This window comes from Parus major, chromosome 7, assembly GCF_001522545.3.
Source record: "Parus major isolate Abel chromosome 7, Parus_major1.1, whole genome shotgun sequence".
Lineage (NCBI taxonomy): Eukaryota > Metazoa > Chordata > Aves > Passeriformes > Paridae > Parus > Parus major.
This window is the reverse complement of record NC_031776.1, coordinates 5,176,617-5,197,492: the sequence shown is the minus strand read 5'-3', so window position 1 is coordinate 5,197,492 and position 20,876 is coordinate 5,176,617. Positions and strand designations below refer to the sequence as shown.

The 20,876-nt window shown below is 40.6% G+C and overlaps 1 protein-coding gene across 1 annotated transcript in view; it reads right to left on the bottom strand.

The window, feature by feature from the left end:
- Window positions 1-880: 880 nt before the first annotated feature.
- ADARB1 (adenosine deaminase RNA specific B1) overlaps window positions 881-20,876 on the bottom strand; it is a 43,248-nt gene continuing 23,252 nt past the window's right edge. Inside the window, exons 5-11 of the mRNA XM_015634924.3 lie at window positions 20,566-20,680; window positions 18,605-18,773; window positions 17,948-18,096; window positions 17,173-17,341; window positions 9,035-9,216; window positions 3,633-3,811; window positions 881-2,900 (exon numbers count right to left, since the gene is read on the bottom strand). Coding sequence (XP_015490410.1) covers window positions 2,724-2,900; window positions 3,633-3,811; window positions 9,035-9,216; window positions 17,173-17,341; window positions 17,948-18,096; window positions 18,605-18,773; window positions 20,566-20,680 — 1,140 coding nt within the window. The 3' untranslated portion in view covers window positions 881-2,723. The remainder of the gene's footprint in view (window positions 2,901-3,632; window positions 3,812-9,034; window positions 9,217-17,172; window positions 17,342-17,947; window positions 18,097-18,604; window positions 18,774-20,565; window positions 20,681-20,876) is intronic.

The following is a 20,876-nucleotide window of genomic DNA, read 5'->3' as shown; positions in this document are numbered from 1 at the left end:
CTATAAAACTTTACTACAAGCCAGACTGCCATCTGGAGAAAAAACACCTTAAATTCAATTTCAAGTATTCATCAACATTAAAGTTGTTGCTCTAAGTCCTTTAAAGATCCTGAGACAAATACTCAATTATAATTAAGTAAATATCCAATCAAAATAATTATATAAATATTCAATCAAATATAAGGGGAAAAAAATAAGTGAAAGAATGGAAGCAGCTCCCAGAGCAGCAGTACAACTTCCCTGTGCAGGCCAGCTCCCACCTACCCAGCCCAGGTTTTCCAGAGCCTTCAGCCTCAAAAAGCTGGTCTCCTAGAAAATTTGGCAGCTGCCAGAGGCTGAGTTGTCTTTTCTTTTGCAGTCACTTGAGATTCTATGCATTGCTATCCCTCCTTGCTCAGTGACAGTGATTTCCAGGGAACGAACTCTTCCTACTTCCTTCCATGTGTGAACTGCACAAAAAGGAACAAGGGATTGAAGGAAGTCAAGCAGTATTTTATTGACTCCTGGAAGACAGATATGGATTGCACACAACCCTGGAAAACTTCTTTTTAAAATCCCAGAATTACCAACAAGAGAACTCTACCTCATAAATAACCTGACAACACTCCTTCATCCAAAGATTTTGGCATGGAACGTATTTCCATTACAGTTTAATGTTAACAGTTCGTTCCAACAGCTAAAAAACTATAATACTATTTAAATATTTTGTTCATATTTTTGACTTAATAAAAAAAAATAGTTTGAGCTACTACTTTCCTAGTCCTCAAAAAAAAAAAATTCAGAGAGACACCAACTTTTGAATGAGTACCTTAAAAATGTGTATTTCACCTGAGAGCAGTAATGACTCCAAGGAAACACACAGCGTGACCACCTTTCCCTCAACCCCACAGAAACATGTTCACACACTCAACTACAGCCCCAAACAGAACTTCTGCAATGTGACCAAGACAAGGTCAATCCCAAAGGCTGGTGTCCCAGTGCTTGCAAAATCTGACCACACACAACTGAATTCCTTCTTGTTTTGGAGGAGGTCAGTCTACACCTCAGCTGGATGATGACTCCAAGAGCCTTGTTAGGCCTGCAGAGGAGTGCTCTCAGCTTTGGTGAGAAGCTGACAGGGTGACTGAAGCCACCACAAAGGTGAATTTACCCAACCCTTCCATTGCAGCTTCTTCCCCCGGCATCTGGGAAAGGCAGTAACCTCTAGAAGCACCAATCCACTGAGGGGACCCCTGGATCAGACTCTCTTGTCTTCCCAGAGGAGTGCTTGCTATTATCCACAGTACCACCCAAATGTCCTGTTTGCACCTCAGTGTGTTCCTCCCAAGACATGAACCCAGAGACTTCAACTAATGCACAAGTGATTTTGAGGTCTGATCAGTTTCTGAAGCTGAGGACAGGTTCCTACTCCAGCAGAAATGCCTTACCCTTCACGACTGGCCTGAAGTGTGTTTACACCAAAGTCTTCAACACCCCAAGGACCTGCTGACCCCAGAGGTGCTGGGGCTGAGGTGCTCCTTCTACACAGCAGTTAATCAACCCTCAGTCTCTCACTTCCACCTCACATTTTTACAGAAAGCAGAAGTGTCCAAACCTTCAGGAAAAGCACTTTTTAAAGGAATAGTCAAAAGAGATGGACACGCATTTGAGAGCAACTTACCTAATTAGCTTCATGATGCCCATCACACATGTAAAGCCCAAAGGCAAGGGAATCTCAGATACAACAATTTGGCTGAAAGCAGATATAACTCACAGGAAAGAAGTTTTAAGAACTGGTTTCTCTGTTACAAGAGTTTCTAGAGGAGAGCAATTAATACCCAACAAGTGACTGGTTTTTGGCAACTCAGGCTTGATGCCCTTAAAATAAGCAGATTTTTTTAAAGCTGTTACATTGCTGTTACAGTTAAGATTGTATTTGGATGAGCTCCTGGGGTACACAAATCACCTACTTCTAAACAGGCTTATGCATGTTATAGACTAAACTTCTTAACTTACAAATATTTATTTTGCTGTTTCCAGTTTACAATGGTAAAAAAATGAAGACTTCACAATGGGTATAAATGGGAGGTAAATGTATTTTTAAAAACAGAATAAAAAGCTGCATGTTAAAAACTGGCTCACAGACTAATAAATACATACATCAAAGACATGAAATTTTCAGCAGCTGGTTTTAAAGAGAAAGGAATTGGGAAAAAACTAGCTGTCCAGACTCCATTCTGGCTCTGTGGTCTATGTACTAAAAAGATCTGCAGTTGAAAAACAAGTTAACAGAGGAGTAGAATCAGCTTTGTCGCCTATTTTCTTTTTTAAAAATTAAGCTACTTCCTAAAAGTGTGGTGTAAAACCTAGAGAAACTATTAATTTCTTCATGCACTTGATGACATTGAATTAAAAAAGAAATTATTTTAACCCAGAAAAAATGAGTCATTGTATACAGTAAGGACAGCCTTACTGCAAGTTTTCTACAGTAGAAGTATTTCTAGAAATACACCAGAAATTACTTTCTTATAACAAAATATACAATTATGTGTTGGATCATCATTGAGTTTCAATACTTAGGCAAAACAGAAACAGCTACTGTGAAGTTTCAAAAAAAACCCAAAGAAACTCAACTCCGAAGAGCAGAAAGATGTTTTGACGGCTGTGGAGATGCCAGAAAGCAATGCTGGACACCAGGAATCTCCAGAACAACTTCCTTTCCAAAGTGATGTGCAGTTTGTGAATTAGATTGTGAGAGAAAACTGATCCTGTTCTATGGGCTTCTCCACCCAGGCTCCAAGTCCTGCCTTCAGGAATGCTTTAAACAAACACTCTTTAGCAGTTTGATACTCAGTGGCTCCTTGCTTGGTGTCGTGGTACAGGTTGGGCTTGAGGATCTTTGAGCGCAAGCTGGAGGAAAGCTGTGGGGTTCAGAGACAAGAGAAGGAGAGAGAGACAAGACCTTATTAAGCCAAACAGTACCAGAGTGACTGAGTTATTTAAACAGCTGATATTCAAACAAGGATCTATCAAACTAAATGCTGAGGCAAAAAAGGCACAGACATACTTCCTGGAAGCTTTCTTTCTGAAAGTAAAGAGTGAAACCTCAGCAGAGAAAATGGGATTATTCTTCCAAATAAATTAAAATGCAAAGGCAAGCTCAATGGAGACAGCATCCTTTGCTTACTCAGCTATAAACCAAGGAATATGCATTTTGGACCAGACATCATCATATTAAAAAGTCAGTTACAAAACACATTGTTTTTTTCCATTACTGCATGGAGCAGCAGCTACCTGGCCTCAAGTTGCACCGGGGGAGGTTCAGATTAGATATTAGGGAAAAAAATTCACTGAAAGGGCTGTAAAACATTAGAACAGGCTGCCCAGGGAAGTAGTAGTGGGGTCACCATCCCTGGAAATCTTCAAAAAACGTGCAAATGTGGTGCTAGAGGACATGGTTTAATGTGAATGTGGTGGTGGTGCTGTGTCAGTGGTTGGACTTGACAGTCTTAAGGGTCTTTCCAGCCTTAATGGTTCTAACATGGGGCTCAGCTTAAGAAAGGCTGAGAAAGTGACTGCTGAGTAGAGAAAGCACATGCAGGCATTTTCCTAAGACTGAAGAAGAGGCAATCCTTGCCCTCTGGAAGCTGTACCTTAGCATGGATGCGCATCCAGCGGCTGTAGAACGCATGCTTGCAGAGGCGTGACGCACGGCCCATCTCATCCTTGCCCGTTGTAGCGTTAATGACTTCCAGACCAGAGTCTCCTACTGTCCAGTTCACACTGAAGTTCGGGGCTTTCCCTGGCTGACGGGCTTCTGCATTGCTGATACCTGAAAGAAAAGTGATGTTTAATGATGATAATAAACACAAATGCATGACTTTGGTTTTTTGTTGGGAAGTAAACAGTCTTAGAAGCAGATCTTTTATTTTGAGGGCATTCCCCTGCAGATTTCTCACTGACTCATAGAGGTAACACCATGAGGTAACAACAATGAGGTAATACTCTCATTCTGGCTAAAGTGTTCTCTAGTTCTGCCCTTCCCAGCAGGCCAAGTGTGCACTGCTGGAGAAAGCAGCCTCCTCAGCAGAGAGGATCATGGAGAGCTCTGTGGCAGGAGTTCATGGGGTTCATCTCACTTCCAAATGATGTGAAACTGTGAACCCTGGAAGTGTTCATGGCCATGCAGGACGGGGCTTGGAGCAACCTGAGGTAGTGGGAGGTGTCCCTGCCCATAGCAGGGGGTGGAATGAGATGGGCTTTACAGTCCCAACACAAACCATCCTGTGATTCTACTGAAAGTGAGCCCCATCCTCAGCACGTTCCACAAAGCCAGAACTGGCAGGCATTTGGGTCTTCCAGCATAAATCCACTGTGTTCTAGCTGCCTCCCCACTTTACACATCCAGTGTTGCACACTGAGCCTAGAGATGGGGAACCACAGGACTCAAATCACTTTGCCCAGGTGTTATATTATGTGACACCTTCCAGCTGTGGCTCTATCTGCAGGGGTGGGGAAGCAAAGCCACCACAATCCAACCCAAGTGCAAATCGATTCTGCCCAGGGCAGGATTTATTCCCCACAACACCAGAGTGCTCAGAGATGGACTATACATAATGAAGGTCACAGCAGCTGCTGCCATGCACATGTGACTCCTCAGACATTCCAGGGGTGCCAAAACTCTATTTAAGATGTCTCAGTCACCTCACCAGGAAAGAACAAAGCACCAGGGCAATTTGTTCTTTCTAGTAAATAAAAAACCCACTTCTACTTTAAGGCAGAACCTATTTCAAGTCTGCTCCACTGTTAGGCCAGGCCCTATACTTAATAAAAGCTAAAGAATTTGTGGAAATTGAACATAAGCAACACAGCAGGATGCATTTCTGGCTGATATATGGAACACAACCTGATAAAGCTGGGCACCTGGGAGCAGGAGTGATTCATGTGGCTCAGTCTCCTGGCACCTCTGGGCCCAGCACTGAGAGTAAGCAAGACCTACAAGGTCAGAATGACACAGCAAAATTCAATTTGCTTCCTATCATCAACTCCTCATTTAATGAACAAACCCTTTGAAATATAAACCATTGAAGCTGTTGTATTTTTACCCTTGGTTTGGATCAATCTTGTCACTATGACTGATAAGAAATAATTAACTGAATAACAGAAAATAACCTACTATTCCCCATTTTCTTAAAATATAACCTGAAAAAACTGAGAATTGGGACAAAAGTTGGTTTTACCAAAAGTACTGAGGCAAAAGTGCTAAGAAATTGATGCCACATGTCCATTTTTTGTCTTTTTTTCTCTCTTTAATTTAATGACATCTATACTATTACCTTTTCTTTCATTTCATACACTATTAAACAAGTACAGGGATCAGAGGTCATCAAGTACTCCAAAACACTTGTGATATCACAACTAGACCCACAAGCACATGAAATAAAGAAGAGAAAGTTGAACATCCAGTATGTACTACATTTCCACTGCAATATGATTCCATACCTTGGTTTTTGATGAACTAATTAAATTTTAAAAAAATAAATAACCAAAACCAACCCAGATTTGGATTTTCAAATAGATTTAATTAATAATAACCCATTCAGCTGCTTATTTGTATGCAAGAACCCTGGAGTGATGTCAAAGGAGTCCTTGATGGTGGATCACAAGTAGCATAGACAGGGAACAAAAGTCATCTCAAAATCAAAGCATTTGATAAAACTTTAGGTAGGTGATATCTTCCCCCTCAAAATGTAGACATGAATATAGTACAGTATGCTGAGATTGGAAACAGAAAAGAAATTTACAGTAGAAAATCAAATATTTTCCTCTTCTTTGAAAACTAATAGAACTAGAGCTATTTAGAGAACATTGCTCAGAACTTATTGTTGAATATTATTACAAAGGCATATAATAAACAAAAGCAAATGTCACAGCTTTTTGTGCCAGTGCTTATATAAATAATAAACTTTGACAGTTCTTTGAGGAGAGAGCAAATACAACCTTCATTAAAAAGGACATAGAAAGCTAGAAAAAAACACTAATGTGAACAGGAGGATAAGGTACCAAGGGAACAGCCAAATAAAAAAAATCATCAGAAATTCTGCTGAAGGTTTTATTTTTGTCTACCTTAAAAACAAATTCATTAACACTTGGATAAATATGGTATCTTTGGGAAGAGTGAACACAGCTGGACACCCTGGGATGTGTGGTGGGGGGAAACACTGAGGTAGAATCGTTGATGATACTGAATTATTTTTAAACATCAATAAAAGGAGCAAAAAATAGCAGAATAACCTCACATACTGAGTGTGTCTAGGCAATAAAAAGGCAGATAAAATTCCTCACATATTAATATAAAGCAACACATATGAGGAAAAAACCCAAAGCAATCTTGCACAAGGAGTGCTGGACTTGAAGCTTGATATTAGCATTCAGGAATGAGATTTTAGTTTCTAATACTCAGTTCTACCAAAAGGTCAGGTCAATCACCAACAGTAATTAAAGTGAGTGTCAGGAATTAGTGAAGGATCAAGGAAGTGAACAGAATATATGCAACTACATGGACTAGTACTGCTGCTTTATCCTGAATATCAGGTACTGCCCTGGTCTCACTAGCACAAAAATGGGTCTGCAAAATGATCCTTACACAAAAGGGTCTCTGTACAAGGAACAACAAAGTAGACTAAGACACTTCAGCTTGCAAAAAATAGGACTTATATAGAAAGGAGTATTTTGGAGGTATAGAAAACTGAGTGTCATGGCCACTGCTTATGGCCTGGATCCCACAGAGCACTGAGGAACATCTAATTGAGTAAATTAGCAGAAAGGAAGCTCCTTGGCACAAACCTGTGCACAATCCACAGTCCTCCTTACTCAAGGAGGCTGTGGATAGCAAAAAGTTGAAAGCATTTTAAAAAAATGGAACCAGGAATGAACAAATGCAATATGTATTAAGGATTTCTAAATACAAAGATCTCAGTATCTGACTCAGGCTTCAGCTCAGGTGAACTCCTGCATGCCCACCTCCCACAGCAGCCCTCCCCTCAAAAAGAGTCTGTGCAGGTCACTCTGTAGATGGGCAACTTGATATTGGCTGATTTATCCAACCACCCTCACTCTGATTGAGAAATCCAGGGTTTTTTCAAATTATTCTAGAAATTTACAAGATTTGAACCTGTCTTCTCTTCAAGTGGGGTGGCCACCTCTCAGGGAGAGCTCAAAGGCACCCTGCAAGGCTGGATCCTGCAACCACAGCTTCCAAGAGTCAGCACAGGAGGGAGTTTTCTATGAATGGACAGATTTCCTGCATCCCTCAGCTGAAAAACAGCTGCCTCTGGTATGTGTGTCCCTCACTGGAACTGAGTATGTGGGGACATGTTAGTGGTGGACAGGGCAGTGCTGGGCTAATGGCTCAATTCCTTGTTCTTGGGGGCCTTTTACAACCTTAATGATTCTATGATTCAATCTGCTGGCAAAAGGTGTAAGTAAGAACTCTCTTATAAAGAAAGATGGGTGATGAAAAGACAATTTTTAGCAGTACAAACAACATCTCAAAATAATTTTGACAATGCAGGTGCCCCAGCAGACATAAAATTTGCTTTATTAGAGGAAGAAAACCTATTTTTACAGTACTTTCTCAGCTAAATGGGCAGAACAGTGGGGCATGACAGCTATTTCTGTCCTAGTTCATCCCCCTGGTGGAAATAAATCACAGAGAAGTGTGTGTGGTACAAGAAAGAACACAGAGACAGCTATTTCTGCCATGCTTGTTCTAGGGAAGAATACACTAAAAATATGAGAATCCAAGAGCACATGGGCAGCTACACAAATGTCCCAGCTGAATCAGAGGTCAGAAAATCAGCTTTCAGACTGAACCAGTGAAAGAAAACACATCAACACAACAGTTCTCTGCCCAACCTCCCAAAGAACCTTCCTGTACATTTTTGAGATGTGTATTTTTGTGTAAACTCAACAGCTGAGAACATTTCCAAACTCTGCTGCACAGCAAGTCCTGGCTCAACTGTTTAAACAGATGGCTCTATTTCATGGGGAATAGATAATAGCACCATTGCAGAAAGATGATTTTCAAGAAGACAAGGTACTGTTATGTGCTGTGAAAAGGATAACGAAAACGCTTCTCACCCTACCTCAAACCTGCTGTCTGAAGGACTGATAAAAATTCCCCAAAACCAGGCAGAAACAGTCCAATACATCAGCTACTATGCTCATAAAACTACTACATATTTGTTCCACAGTGCTTAAACTGTTACTTACTTGCTAATATAAGGACAAATATGTTATTTAATATTTTTATACATCCAAGTTCAGGGAATTCTTATTACCTTTCTTACCTAAAGATATATTTATTGTTCACAGTGCTTTTTTCCCCACTAGCTCCCTAAATCTTTTTTTAAAAATTCATGCCAAACTTTAAACATGCTTTAAAATGATGAGCTGCTTTTTTCCCCCCTGGAAAATAAACTTGCCAAAAGCTAACCTCTACAGAACAAAGCAATGCACACTGTGAGAGGGAGAATGAGATTTCTGTTTTAAAGCCTTGAGAGCATTACTGTAACAAGCCATTTTAGAATTTAAGACAGGTGAGGTGTTACCTCTGTCTATTTTGAGTTGATTATTGACCTAGAAATTGTGAACCAAGTGTCTCTATCTTGGCATACTGATAGATGAAAGGACCACTCAACAAAAATCTGAAATGCAAGAGAAGTGACAAGGAGTGCCAACACAGAATTCCACAGGTAGGAGGAGGTTTCCCTAAGCCTTCAACTCTTCACATCTTCCTAGGGCATGCTCCAGACAGGAACGGCGTGAAAACTCATCCAAAGTTTCATCCCCCAAATCTTTCCAGCTTTTAAAGGTCCTTGCTATGGTATTTCTGACTGAGTATCTGTATTAAGTTTTGACCACAACTTCTCTATTGTAAGCAGCAAGCAGTTTACTCACAGCACACAGTTTGCAAGGTTTTGAGAACTACAAAATCACAATGCTACTGCGACAGACTTAGTTACCGGCACGGCCTTCTCCATTAGATACTTGCCACTAAGTAAAGGTCTGTTGAGTGTATAAAGAGGTGGTAGATCTTCTATCTCTGCTATCCTCTGGTATACGGCTCTGGATAGATGATCCCCATGATATAAACTCCCCAAGATGATGCTAGAGAAGTAAATTGGCTCCACAAAGAGGCTAAGTAAGGCTCCTTGAATACCCAATACGTTCCACCTAAGAGGGAGGGAAAAACAAAACAAAACAAAAAACAAAAAAAACACTTTCTTTTTAATGGAACAAGTAACATCTGCCAGACATAACAGCAGTTAATCACAATGGACCAGACTTTCAAACCTTCTCCTGACCAGCACATGATCATGGTAGCACAAGCTGTGACACCTGCCAGACTTTCAGAGATCAGCTTAGGGGATACTCAGTGTAATTCTGAGTAAAATGACCTAAAACAGGAGCAGACTCTGTAACTTGCACCCCTGCTAACATGCCTGGTGATGCACTTTCCAGCATGCATAATGCCAGAGATGGACAGAATCATTCAATGGGAGAAAGCCAAACTGTGAGATTCTCCACCAGAAACAGCAGCTGATGCCTGCAGAAGACACCTGGCAGGGAGAAGAGCATCCTTCTTAGAGCACAAGGAGGATTGTCTGCAAGACCTCCATACCTCACCAGCACAAGGAAAGGCCTGTCCTTCAAACCCTAGCCCAACTGCCCACACATCCTGCTGACAGAAAGGGCACGTGCACTGGCTTGCCATGTCCATGGGCAGGGACAAAACTGAATATGAAAACTGAAAACATGCAAAGAATGCATACAGTCCTTGCTCCCTTTAGCTGCTTCACAGATTCCAAACATAAACGCCCTGTCTGAGCACTGATTTACACTGGATCAGGTGTGGTGCCAGGGATGTAGAATGCCTAGGAGCAAAATCCTCATTCTGATTCTTTTTTTAAAAATTGTGTTCATTTGAAAAAGTTTGGCTCTCAATGTCTCTGTAACTGTCACACAAAATACTTTTGAAAACCTCAATGTCTCCTGCAGAGTATTTTCACTGCCTTGGTCTGAGGAATACTGAGGCACCATGAAAACAGCGTATTTCAGTCTTGGAATCCCAGAATGGTTTGGCTTGGAAGGAACCTTAAACATAACCTAGTTTCAAACCCTACCAAGGGCAGGGACACCTTCCACTATCCCAGGTTGCTCCAATCCCTGTTCAACCTGGTGTTGGAGCCCAACTGCAACAGCCAGACAGAAGCAGCAGGAAGTTTCCTTTGGTGCTTGGATAAAACAGAGGAGCACACCAGAAGCTCTCGTGCTCCCACATAGAATGGTTATCCTTAATAAAAAGCTCATGCTATACCAGGTTGCAAGGTTCTTCTAGGAAAACACGGAATTCAGATGCTGTTGACAGTATTCCTTGCAGCTTGTGCTGGGCAGGTTACACATCAGCATCCTTTCAGGCTAGAAACTCCACACCACAACTGTTTCACTACTGCAATAACTGAACTACACAGGCTGGCTTCAGGACTTGCAACATGTTTTAAAACAAAGATTATAATCCAAAGAAACTACTTCTTTACATATCTTTACTGATGATGAAAAGGGAGGCAATATTCATTCACTTACTCACCTGTCATAAAAAAGCTGGCCTTAATAAGTGAGTAAAAATACTGTGCTAATATATGAGGTGTATTTTACATGTAACAAAGGCATATTTTTAATAAGACTGAAAACACAATCAGCAACTAAGTGTCAGAGTAAAGATATCAAGTGAAAATTGTTGGTTCCCAGGACCAATATGCCTTTCTGACTGCTACAGACACAGGTAATACTATGGAAGTAACATCTGGAAAGAATTCAAGACTGAGCATTGCAAACTGAGGTTTGCAGACAAGGCACGTCACATTTTACATAACATGATCAGTGCTTAAGTGATGATAGACATTTTAAAATAGGCCAAAGCACTCCTCTGGCAAGCCCTTACTTCCTAAATAAACCCTCTGCCAGACCCTTTTCCTTACTTCTGACTTCAGTATTTCCAGAGCTCATTGTTTTGTTGCTTCCTCCCACACTCGGTGACCTTTTCTGGCACAGAAAATGAAAGCTGGCATTTGTCTTGTGAACTTCTGATTAGAAGAGGAGGAGGAGGAGTGAGGACAGCTGAGCAAGCCTCTGCAAAAAGGACTGTATAAACTGATATTACTGGGCACAGGCCTTGTTTTGCTGGGTTGTGCTGAATCTCTTTTGCCACTGCAGCACACTCTCATGCTGGGCTAAGAGCAATGGGCCTATGCAAGGACAGAAACCACTCATACAACCAAAACCCTTAATATTCATTAGCCAGGGTTGGGTGGTGGTTAGGTTTATAAAACTAGCTTTAAATTGCATCATCATAATAAAAGAACATATACTCCTCTACAGAAATGTATTCTTATACCAGAAGCTTATGTAAGGTTATAGAAGGTTATAGTGAAGAGAGATAAACATGAAACCCAGAAGAATCACATCATCACTAAGGCTCGAGGAGCCCTCTAAAATCAAGTCAAACCACTAACCTTGTTCAGCACCATCCTGCTCATCACTGATCCCAGGTGCCACAATCCACACCCCTTTTGGACACTTCCAGGGACACTCCACCACTTCCCTGGCACCCTGTTCCAGTGCCTGTTCCAGGGCCAAATTTTTCCCCAATATCCAACCTGAACCTCACCTGGCACAGCATTTCCTCTGGTCCTGTCCCTTGACAGCTGGGAGAAGAGGTCAACCCTTGGCTGCCCTCCCATCAGGGAGTTGTGGACAGCAAGGTTACCCCTGAGCCTCCTTTCCTTCAGGCTGAGCCCCCCCAGATTGCTCAGCCTCTCCCTGTCAGATTTATGGTCATGTTCTGCAGATCATAGCAGAGTGAAAGAAAGGACTGCATAGAGACTTGCTTCTTGTTCCTTTTTTATACTATAATTCTGTCAAACAGGAATATCTCACTTCCATTAGCACGTATGCTCAAACAACTTTTATGAATATAAACTGAGAAGAAACCTCCACCACAAATCAGTTTACAAAAGGCCACCAGGCATCACCTCCAGAAGTGGTAAAACTGCCTTGTCCTCCAGTTTACAAACACAGATTGTCAGAACTCACACCAACAACTGCTGCCAATATAGCTTTAACCTCTTCTGAAAGCAATATTGATTTTTGAAATTAAGGGGGCAAATGCTGCATTTCACTGCAGTGCAGGGCAGAAAAAGCAAAGTGCACTACAGAAAACTTCAAGTCAGTGTTGTCTCTCCAATGGAGCAATTAAACAATGGATTATTTTTTTTTTCTTCACATTAAAAATAGTATCAGAAAAGAGTTAAGTGAAGTGACTTAAAAGAAGCTTACAAACGCAAACCTGGGTGCTAAAGAACAAGCATGAGCAGAACACAGGAATGCTGCATCACATCAACAGATACTGAAATGCCTAAAGTAAGGCATGTAAAGCAGAGAGTTGCAGATGGAAAAGAACAACCAGGGAAGCAGGCAGGAAAACTCTTCCAATGTTTCTCACTGGAAACACCCGAGATGCTTGTCTAAGGTAAGCAAAAAAATTGCCTCATGATGCTATTTAACATATTCTGAGTGTTCTGGTTTTAAGTTACTGCAAGAATTTTTTCTGACAACCTTCAAAACTTAACCTTAAAGTAAAACTGATATGTAAAATGCAAGCTCTTAGATTGGTATAAATAGCCACAAGATTTATGTTCAAACTGTTAATGCACAGGTGCCCTGTGATTTGATCTGGGGTACAGCTAATGTTGATTCCTTCACTGTTGGAGTAGAAGGACAGTGTTGGGAAATGCTCCTTCTAACCAGTACATCCCAACACCTTTACAGGCTCAACCCCAACCTTGGCCTTTGCAGATGAGTTGTGTTCAACTCCTGTCAGTTTACACAGAGGACACTCTCTGTGTACTGTGCTCACCTGATGTCTTATAGATGAGCACCTCAGTGGGAAATCTGAATTTTACACATTTATCATACTCACTGCTTTTCTTATTCTAGATGCACTACTGTAGATCTTGTTCATAACAGTCTGGAGGATGGATGCACTTCCTCAACCTTTCTGCTGTTCTCAAGCACACTGCACTAAAAAAAGAGGGTGGAGAAACCAGAGACTGACACCAAATCAAGAGGAGTCCTCTCCTCCTTGCTGTGTTGTCACATTTCTGCTTTGGATCACCATCTGCTATGGGGCATCTACAGTGGATTCTGGGTTCCTAAAAGGTCTGTGGATTTCTTCATGAAATGCAGCTGATTTCCCAGCTCTTGACACATGAGAAGGTAAGCAAAATTTAACTCTCAGCAACACTTTCACAGTGTACTGGTAGTACCTCTTGCCAACAATAAAACGTGTTAAAAATACATGTACCAGGTAAAAACTTTCCTCTGAACCTTCCAAACTCAAAAGGTGCAGAAATTCTGTTATTCACATTATTTTAGAAAAAATGCTGAACTGAAGGGGGCGTAGCAGCAGTAAGTCATAAACCTGATGTTAATATCAAACATCTTAGTTTCTAATTTTTATACAGAGAACAGGATGGGACAGGGGAGTCACTATTTGTGACCCACAATGGTGCCTACATTGAACTGTGTCAAAATTCATCTCAGGAAAACAAGAGTCTCCTGAAACTACTCAAACAAGGCAAAACCTGACAAGTGTTTACAGTTCAGAGAGCTTCTCATATCAATATTGTTTATAAACAACAATAACTATGAAGAAATGACAATTATTTAGTTGACATTTTGTTTATCACAGGTTTTTACTTGCAACTGATGGCAAGCAAGAGAAGGTGTCACTATGGAAGATGTAGGACTATCCCAGAAAGCACTTTTCCTTCTGGCATGCAGAAGGCACAACTTTAAACCTGATTTCTCTGTTTCCTGAAGAGATTAATTCTCTATGACCACTCCTCTTTAAGAGCCATAGCTGTAAACAGGCAGTAATATCTTTACAAGGAGTGAGAGCTTCTTTTAAATCAAGTGGCTGGCTCAGCAGCCCACACTAGAAATCCTAAGTGCAGGAAGTCTCTGGTCTTCAACAGTAGCTCTTCTCAAAAATACCATTTTAAATTTGCAGTTACAGACATGAAAAAGTTCTCCCCTTGTAGCTGCACTGAGGCAGGCAACCACACAGCTCTAACTTGTCCCAGCTTTTCTGCCATTCCCTGGATTTGCTGCCTGTATGTTGTTGAAGACAGAAAGGTTATAGTTTATGACTTAAACATCTCCATGAAGGACCTTTGCCTATTATACAGCAAAAACCCAGCAAAACTGTATTAGAAAAGCTGCAGAGACCACCACTATGCCCTAAAGAGGCCTGACTACACTGCTTGCTGAGTGGTCACTTGGATGAACCATTCCCATCAGCTACTGTCACTGAGTTAAGAACTGGTAAGGAGCAATGCTCACTTTTGGGGACAAGAGGAAGATCGAGTTACAAATGTCTGTTTGGATTTCCCACTCTGAATGAGCACGAAACAAAGCCAGTGGATGGGCATGTGATGTTCTTTCACACAAGATATTATCAGAAAAACATTTTCTCTTCTTTGAAGTAGAAGAGCACCAATGACTTCCCTTTTAATAACTCAACCTAGAAAGTTTTTCTCAGTTCCTAGAGCTTTTGTAAGAAACTATGTATAAAGGAATTTTGCACTTCTCAGCAGGACATTTGCCATTAACTGGAATGTTTAATGAGAAGTAATTATTTGAAACAAAAAATATGGGCAGAAAAACACATCAAAAGAAAAATGACAGAAATCAACATTGTGAAGTACCATGGCACCAGGCCAGGATACATTTAAAACAAAGGCATGTATATTAATGTTAACTCTGCTGAGAAACCACCCTAACACCTTACTGCAGAGCCACTGAGCTCTAACACACCAGGACAATCCTGTTTTAATGCTTCCAGTCCAACTGGGATTACACTTGTGGCCCTCCCACATTTCTCACAACTTTTCTGGGTGTTCCTACCAGGTCTAAGAGGGTGCTGGGCAGCACACTGCAACAAAGCACTCAAAGGCTAGAAACAGCAACTTGGATTATATAGATAATCCACACAGATGAGGCAGTTCAGATATAAGCAGTTTGATACAACTACAGCCCCACACCCCAAATTCATCCACATCTTTCCCAGGCTGTGACTGTGAACCTTTGGGAGAGCTCAGTGGAAATTCCTGGGTCTGAGGCATACTGGAGGACTGATTGCTGGACACTCTGAAGCAAGGCACTCTTTTAAATGTAAATGTTCAAAATACATCAGGGCAATGTAAAAAAAATAAAATAAAATAAAAAAATAATAGGAAGATGAAAATTTGGGCCTCCTTACCCGTCATACAGTCTTTGTTCTGTGTCAGGGGGTTCTATTTGCCTCCTTCACTGGCACAAACAAAATTATTCCCATTAGCCCCAAGGAGAGGTGACAGCTAGCTATGGAAACGAGAGATGGATTCTGTTCTGCATCACACAAAACCAACAAAAGAGTCAAATGTGTTCTAGCTCAACAACTGGCTTTTTTTATATATATTTGCAATGACAATGTGGTAAAAGAATGTGGCATGAATCCTAAGCCAGGTGGTGGGGAGAAGCCCCTGGCGTGAAACTGGGGAATTTATTTAGTGAATTTTACTGAAAATATTAAAAAAGAAGCGGAAATGTCATTTCTGTAGAATTACCTTTCCCCAGCTGCCTGTCCTAGCTTCTGAAAGGCCCAATGCATTTATGTTAGGGGTATTTAACCTAAAATAAAATGTTTTCCTTCAGCAGACATGCTGATTACGTGAGACAAGACTAAAGGAACAAAACCATTATATAACCTTCCTCCTCTATTTTTCATTTGGCATATGCAGTTCACCAGAATAGTTCCAACTTAATATCTTTAATAAACTTTGAATCAGGCTAACAGTGACTTGAGAAAACAGCAGAGCTCTTTTAATTAAAACATAGATAACATACATATAATTAAAAATAACTGAAGTATCATTAGCTGAAAAACTTGGCATTTCTCATCTACTTTGCAAGTCCACAAAGGTTGCAAACACACAGATTCATTAAAAAAAATTATGAAGTTGCAACTCTCCCATACTTCCAATGCTTGTTAAAGAATACTACTGATGAATTTTTTCTGTCCATTTATGATTTTGAAAACAAACAACAAAAATATTTCAATCTTTGTCAAAAAGAACAACAAAAAAGAAATGTGATGAAATACAAATTAAAATATTGTTCTGGAAACAAAATATTTAATTTCAACAAAAAATTTAAAAGCTATAATTAAAATTCTAGAGTAAAACTAGAAGTGCCCATCAATCAGGAATTTTTAACAGGGACACTTTTTACCATAAAAAATAATAAAAATCTAAACTATGTATGGAAAATGAAGGCATCTTTAATATCATGGAATGGTTTGTGTTGGAATAGATTCCAACCCTGTGCCATGGGCAGGGACACTTGCAACTAGACCAGGTTGCTCCAAGCCCCATCCACCCTGACTTTGGACATTTCCAAAGATGGGGCAAGGACATATATAACCAGGAAATCAGAGGAAAATATCCAAATATAAGTAAGGCAATAGATTTATTGTATTGTTTTCCTAATACTACACTACTTTAGGGGAAAAAAATGTAAAACATTCCTCTGCTATTCCCCAGAGACAGAAATACAAATCAAAGCTGTCATGACTTGATGTGGCTGTAATGATACAGAATGACTACACCTTGACTGTGAAGCCAGCAAAAGGTCTGATACCAACTGCAGGTGAAGAATCAAGAGATTTATCACAGGGGTGACAGCCACCCTCACACTATGTCTAAGCAGTGAGATAAGCCCATCAATTCCACGCTCATTCATTGCAGGTACCATGCACCCCTCCTCTCTTGTAGGACTCACAGGATGGTTTTGGATTGAAAGACCTCTAAAGATCATCTTATTCCACCCCTCTGCCATGGGCAGGGACACCTTCCACTGTCCCAGATTGCTCCAAGCCTCATCCAGCCTTGGCCTTGAACACTTCCAGGGATGGGGCAGCCACAGCTTCTCTGGGCACCCTGTGCCAGGGCCTCACCACTCTCACAGGGAAGAATTTATTTCCAATATCCCATCTAACCCAGCAACAAAACCAATCACTCAGTGTCTCACCTGGCTATCTTGTCACTGCAGGACATGGTCAGCAGCCTCTCTCCTTGCAATACCCCATCCCATGTCTGGATAGTGGTAGTGGAGCGCACAGGGATGGTCCCTTCCCCAGACTCGATTTTTGTCCGTAGCTGTCCTCTGGCTTTGCGGTTGGGATGTCTGTCCCCTTGGTCTGAAGGACAAAAACCACTGAGAATCAGCTGAGGAACATTCTCAAAGGGTTTTACATTAGAATCACAATATGAAAGACTGGTTTGAGGTATTTGCCTGTAGTTGCTGTTGGCTTGCATCACAGTTCCTACTGCTCCTGGCGATTTAGCTATAGCATCAGACACCTCTCACAAATACTGCCTTCCAAAACACACTTGCAGTTAAACCAAACTTTCACCTAAGGAGCAGTAGGAAGCAGGCAACTCTTGAGCTCAGCTCTGTGTGTTACAGAGTTAAAATGAAGTTAATGGACAGACTGTGGAGGGGGCAGATAGAGAGCTGCTGTTAAAAGATGGAAACAGGGAAAGGGGATGGTTAGTTCTGTAGGAATACTTGCTGACTCACTGGCTTATCTCAGTTAGCATCAGCCTCTTCAAGACCACAGGGCTCATCACTCTATACTGAGCTTCTACCACAGAGGAAGTACAGCTCAGATTTTTTTGGAAGAGAACTTAGAACACACTTCTATGCTAAAAGGAAAGAAGACACCTAAATTTTAACCATACCACTTGTACATGCCCCAAGAATAATTTAAGCTCCCTTGGGTGGTAGAGGACTGCTGTCATACCCTCTTGTGCTGCTTCATGGGGTGAGAAAATCCGAGCATCACCACAAGGAGATGTGCTGATATAGAGATGGAACTGCACATTCTCCTTCAGCTTAAACCCGCCTTGCTCTGATCTGATGAAAATGGATTTTTGCTGATCTTCTTTATTGCTGAAACAGAGAAGAAAGCTGGAGTCAAAACTGACATTAACATGGAAATAGGCATAAACTGGGCAGACCTAATAGGCATTTAAAAAACACAGGATGGCTGAAAATTCTATATTATAAATCTAACAGTTATAACAATTAACAAAATTAAAGGATCATTGAGACAAATTGAAACAAAGAGCTGTGGCAATCCCAGGTGTCAAGAGCTTTCAGGAACTTAAATAAAATATCAGCAACCTTTACCCCACTTCATATTATTTTCATTTATACATTTACAGTTTAAAAAATTATTGCCCGTTACTTTCCCCATCCTCCCCTCTCATGACTGACACCTCAGTGAATAAATGTTTTGTTCAACTCAAACTTGAAGGCAAAGGGCACGAGTTCTAAATTCAGCATCCTAATGCAACAGGACAAGTGCTTTCCACTGAAATAATGAAGACAGATGTTTTCTACAGACACCTTTTCAGCTCTGTAGGATCAGCCCATCACCTTTTTCCCTCCAGCTTACCTTAGGTAAAGCTCAAGCTGTGTGTACAGAAATTTCAGCAGACACCGTCGAGCTATAATTTCTGCGTGGCAATCGTTTAGTGCAAGACCACGATCACTCATGTATTCACCATTGATGCATTTTGTTCCTGTAGAAACACTTATTACCAGGGCATCTTTCACATCTGTACCTGCCAAACAAAATTTCAGCAAGGACATGCAATTAACATCGCAAATAATGCACTGAGTGATCTTCTTGCAGAACCGAAACAAGACTCTTTTTTTTTCAGTTGTTTGCTTCTAAAATAAGCAAGAAGAAATGTTTTTCCTTCTGATAATTTATTTAAAACAAAAGCTTCACTCAGCCATACCTCCCTGCACCAGCACCATCAGTGGTTCTTATGAGAACTGCTCTCATGTTGGAGTTCAGACAAGTTAAAAATTGGAAACCTGCAGGTAAAAAGTGCTGCTTCAGAAGGAATTATTAAAGCCCAAGATCCAAAGTGGTTTTTTTTCTGAGATTCAGGCAGTCAGCAACTTTCAGCTGTAGCTTCTGGCCACCTGTGCAGATATTCACTTTAGAAATCTGAAAGGCATTGGTTTATTAAAGCAGCAACATGTTATGGAAGGGTATTGAGCCAACAACAGGAAAGGGAAAACTAGGAAAAAAAGAAACATAAATGTTCAATCATTGGAAAGATTACCAGTATAATGTGTAGTTCTTCTATCCCATGCAACAGAAATTAAAAAGTATGTTGGGTGGGTGTTTTCTATATAGAAAACTGCCTTTATCACTCAAAGAATCCACCTTACTGAAGGACTAAGAAAGACAGGTCAAAATGCCACTTAGCAAAACACTCAGGGGTAATAAGAGCCCAAGAACTTAAAATGAACCTGGGCCCAGCTCAGCCCTCCTGCCCACAGGGCTAGAGGAGAAGCACCAAGCTGTAACACAAGGCTTGCAACGGGGTCATTTAATTCCAAATGTTCCCCAGACATGTATTCATTAAAAGATATTTTCTTATTCTGTGGAAAGCTGTTTCTTCAGTTAATCAAAAGGTATTCACATGCTAGTTAAGTCTTAATTCTTTGGCACATGACTCTTCTGGGAATTGCACATACAGAGCTGTAAATAGCATAAAAACCCATTAAATATCAGAAAACAAAATAAAACTACAGCATGTTTCCCATGTATTTGGGGCTAACACAGTGTTATTACCAGATGGAGGTCTGGTTGTTGCTCAGCAGAGCTTGAGGAGCATCAAGGCTTCTTAAATCTCCCAAAAGCCTGTGTGAGTGGGAGGGCAAGAGACCAGGGAGGACACAGCTGGGACAGCCTCAAAATGAATATTCCACCAAGGGTTCACATGGATTGCAGACCAAGATCAACCTTAATGTGAGGAAAACTCAGCAACAGCATGGTCATGGATTAATTTAGGGCAGAACTTCACTCTTTTGGGAGATTTGGACAAGCAGAGATCTCGTGTCAGCACCCAGGGAGCCATGACACCACTGCTGACACGTGAACACCACTGCCATCTGCCAAAACATAAACTGCTTTCTTCACAATATTTTTACTAAAATGACTGACATAGAGCACTAAGAATAAAATGTAGCAAGAATAACAAAGTGCAAAATCTTAAAACCTTGGAGAGTTATTCTTATATAAGATGCCCAAACCAGGAATACTGATGGGAAAAAAAATAAAATCCCCCCCAAAGTTTCATGATTAACTTTAAAACCTACATTTTGTGAGCTACTCAGATGTCTCAGGCAGAGGACTGGAACTCTGTGGAAAAAGAAGTATTTGCAGGTCTAATTTTCCTATAAGTACCCAAGATTTAATTACTATATTTAGTCCACCTTCAAGATTAAACAGTAAAAATACATTTCAATTTGGTTGAATGAAAAAAGTTAGTTTACTAGATGTAAAGAGAGCTCTCATATTTAAACATTCAAAATGCTACTTTTTTTAAAATGTACCTGTTGTCATGACAATTCCAGCAAGGACTTTTCGACGTGCATGTGGAGATGAGAAATTTTCTGTCAAATCACTGAATTTATCTACAACCAAGCGTGCAACAGCATCAGCTAACACCTGTAGGGCCACACAGAAACACACATGAAAAAATAAAATAATAACTAAAAAATTACAGAAGCATGAAGTTATAAAGATTTACACTTTTAAATAATTGGACAAATCAAATGAAGTGAGTTTTTATTGTTCACTTTAAAAATAGACATTGAGGCATCCCTTGCAAGTAGAAGCAGAGATATGAATGCTCCATGTCTAC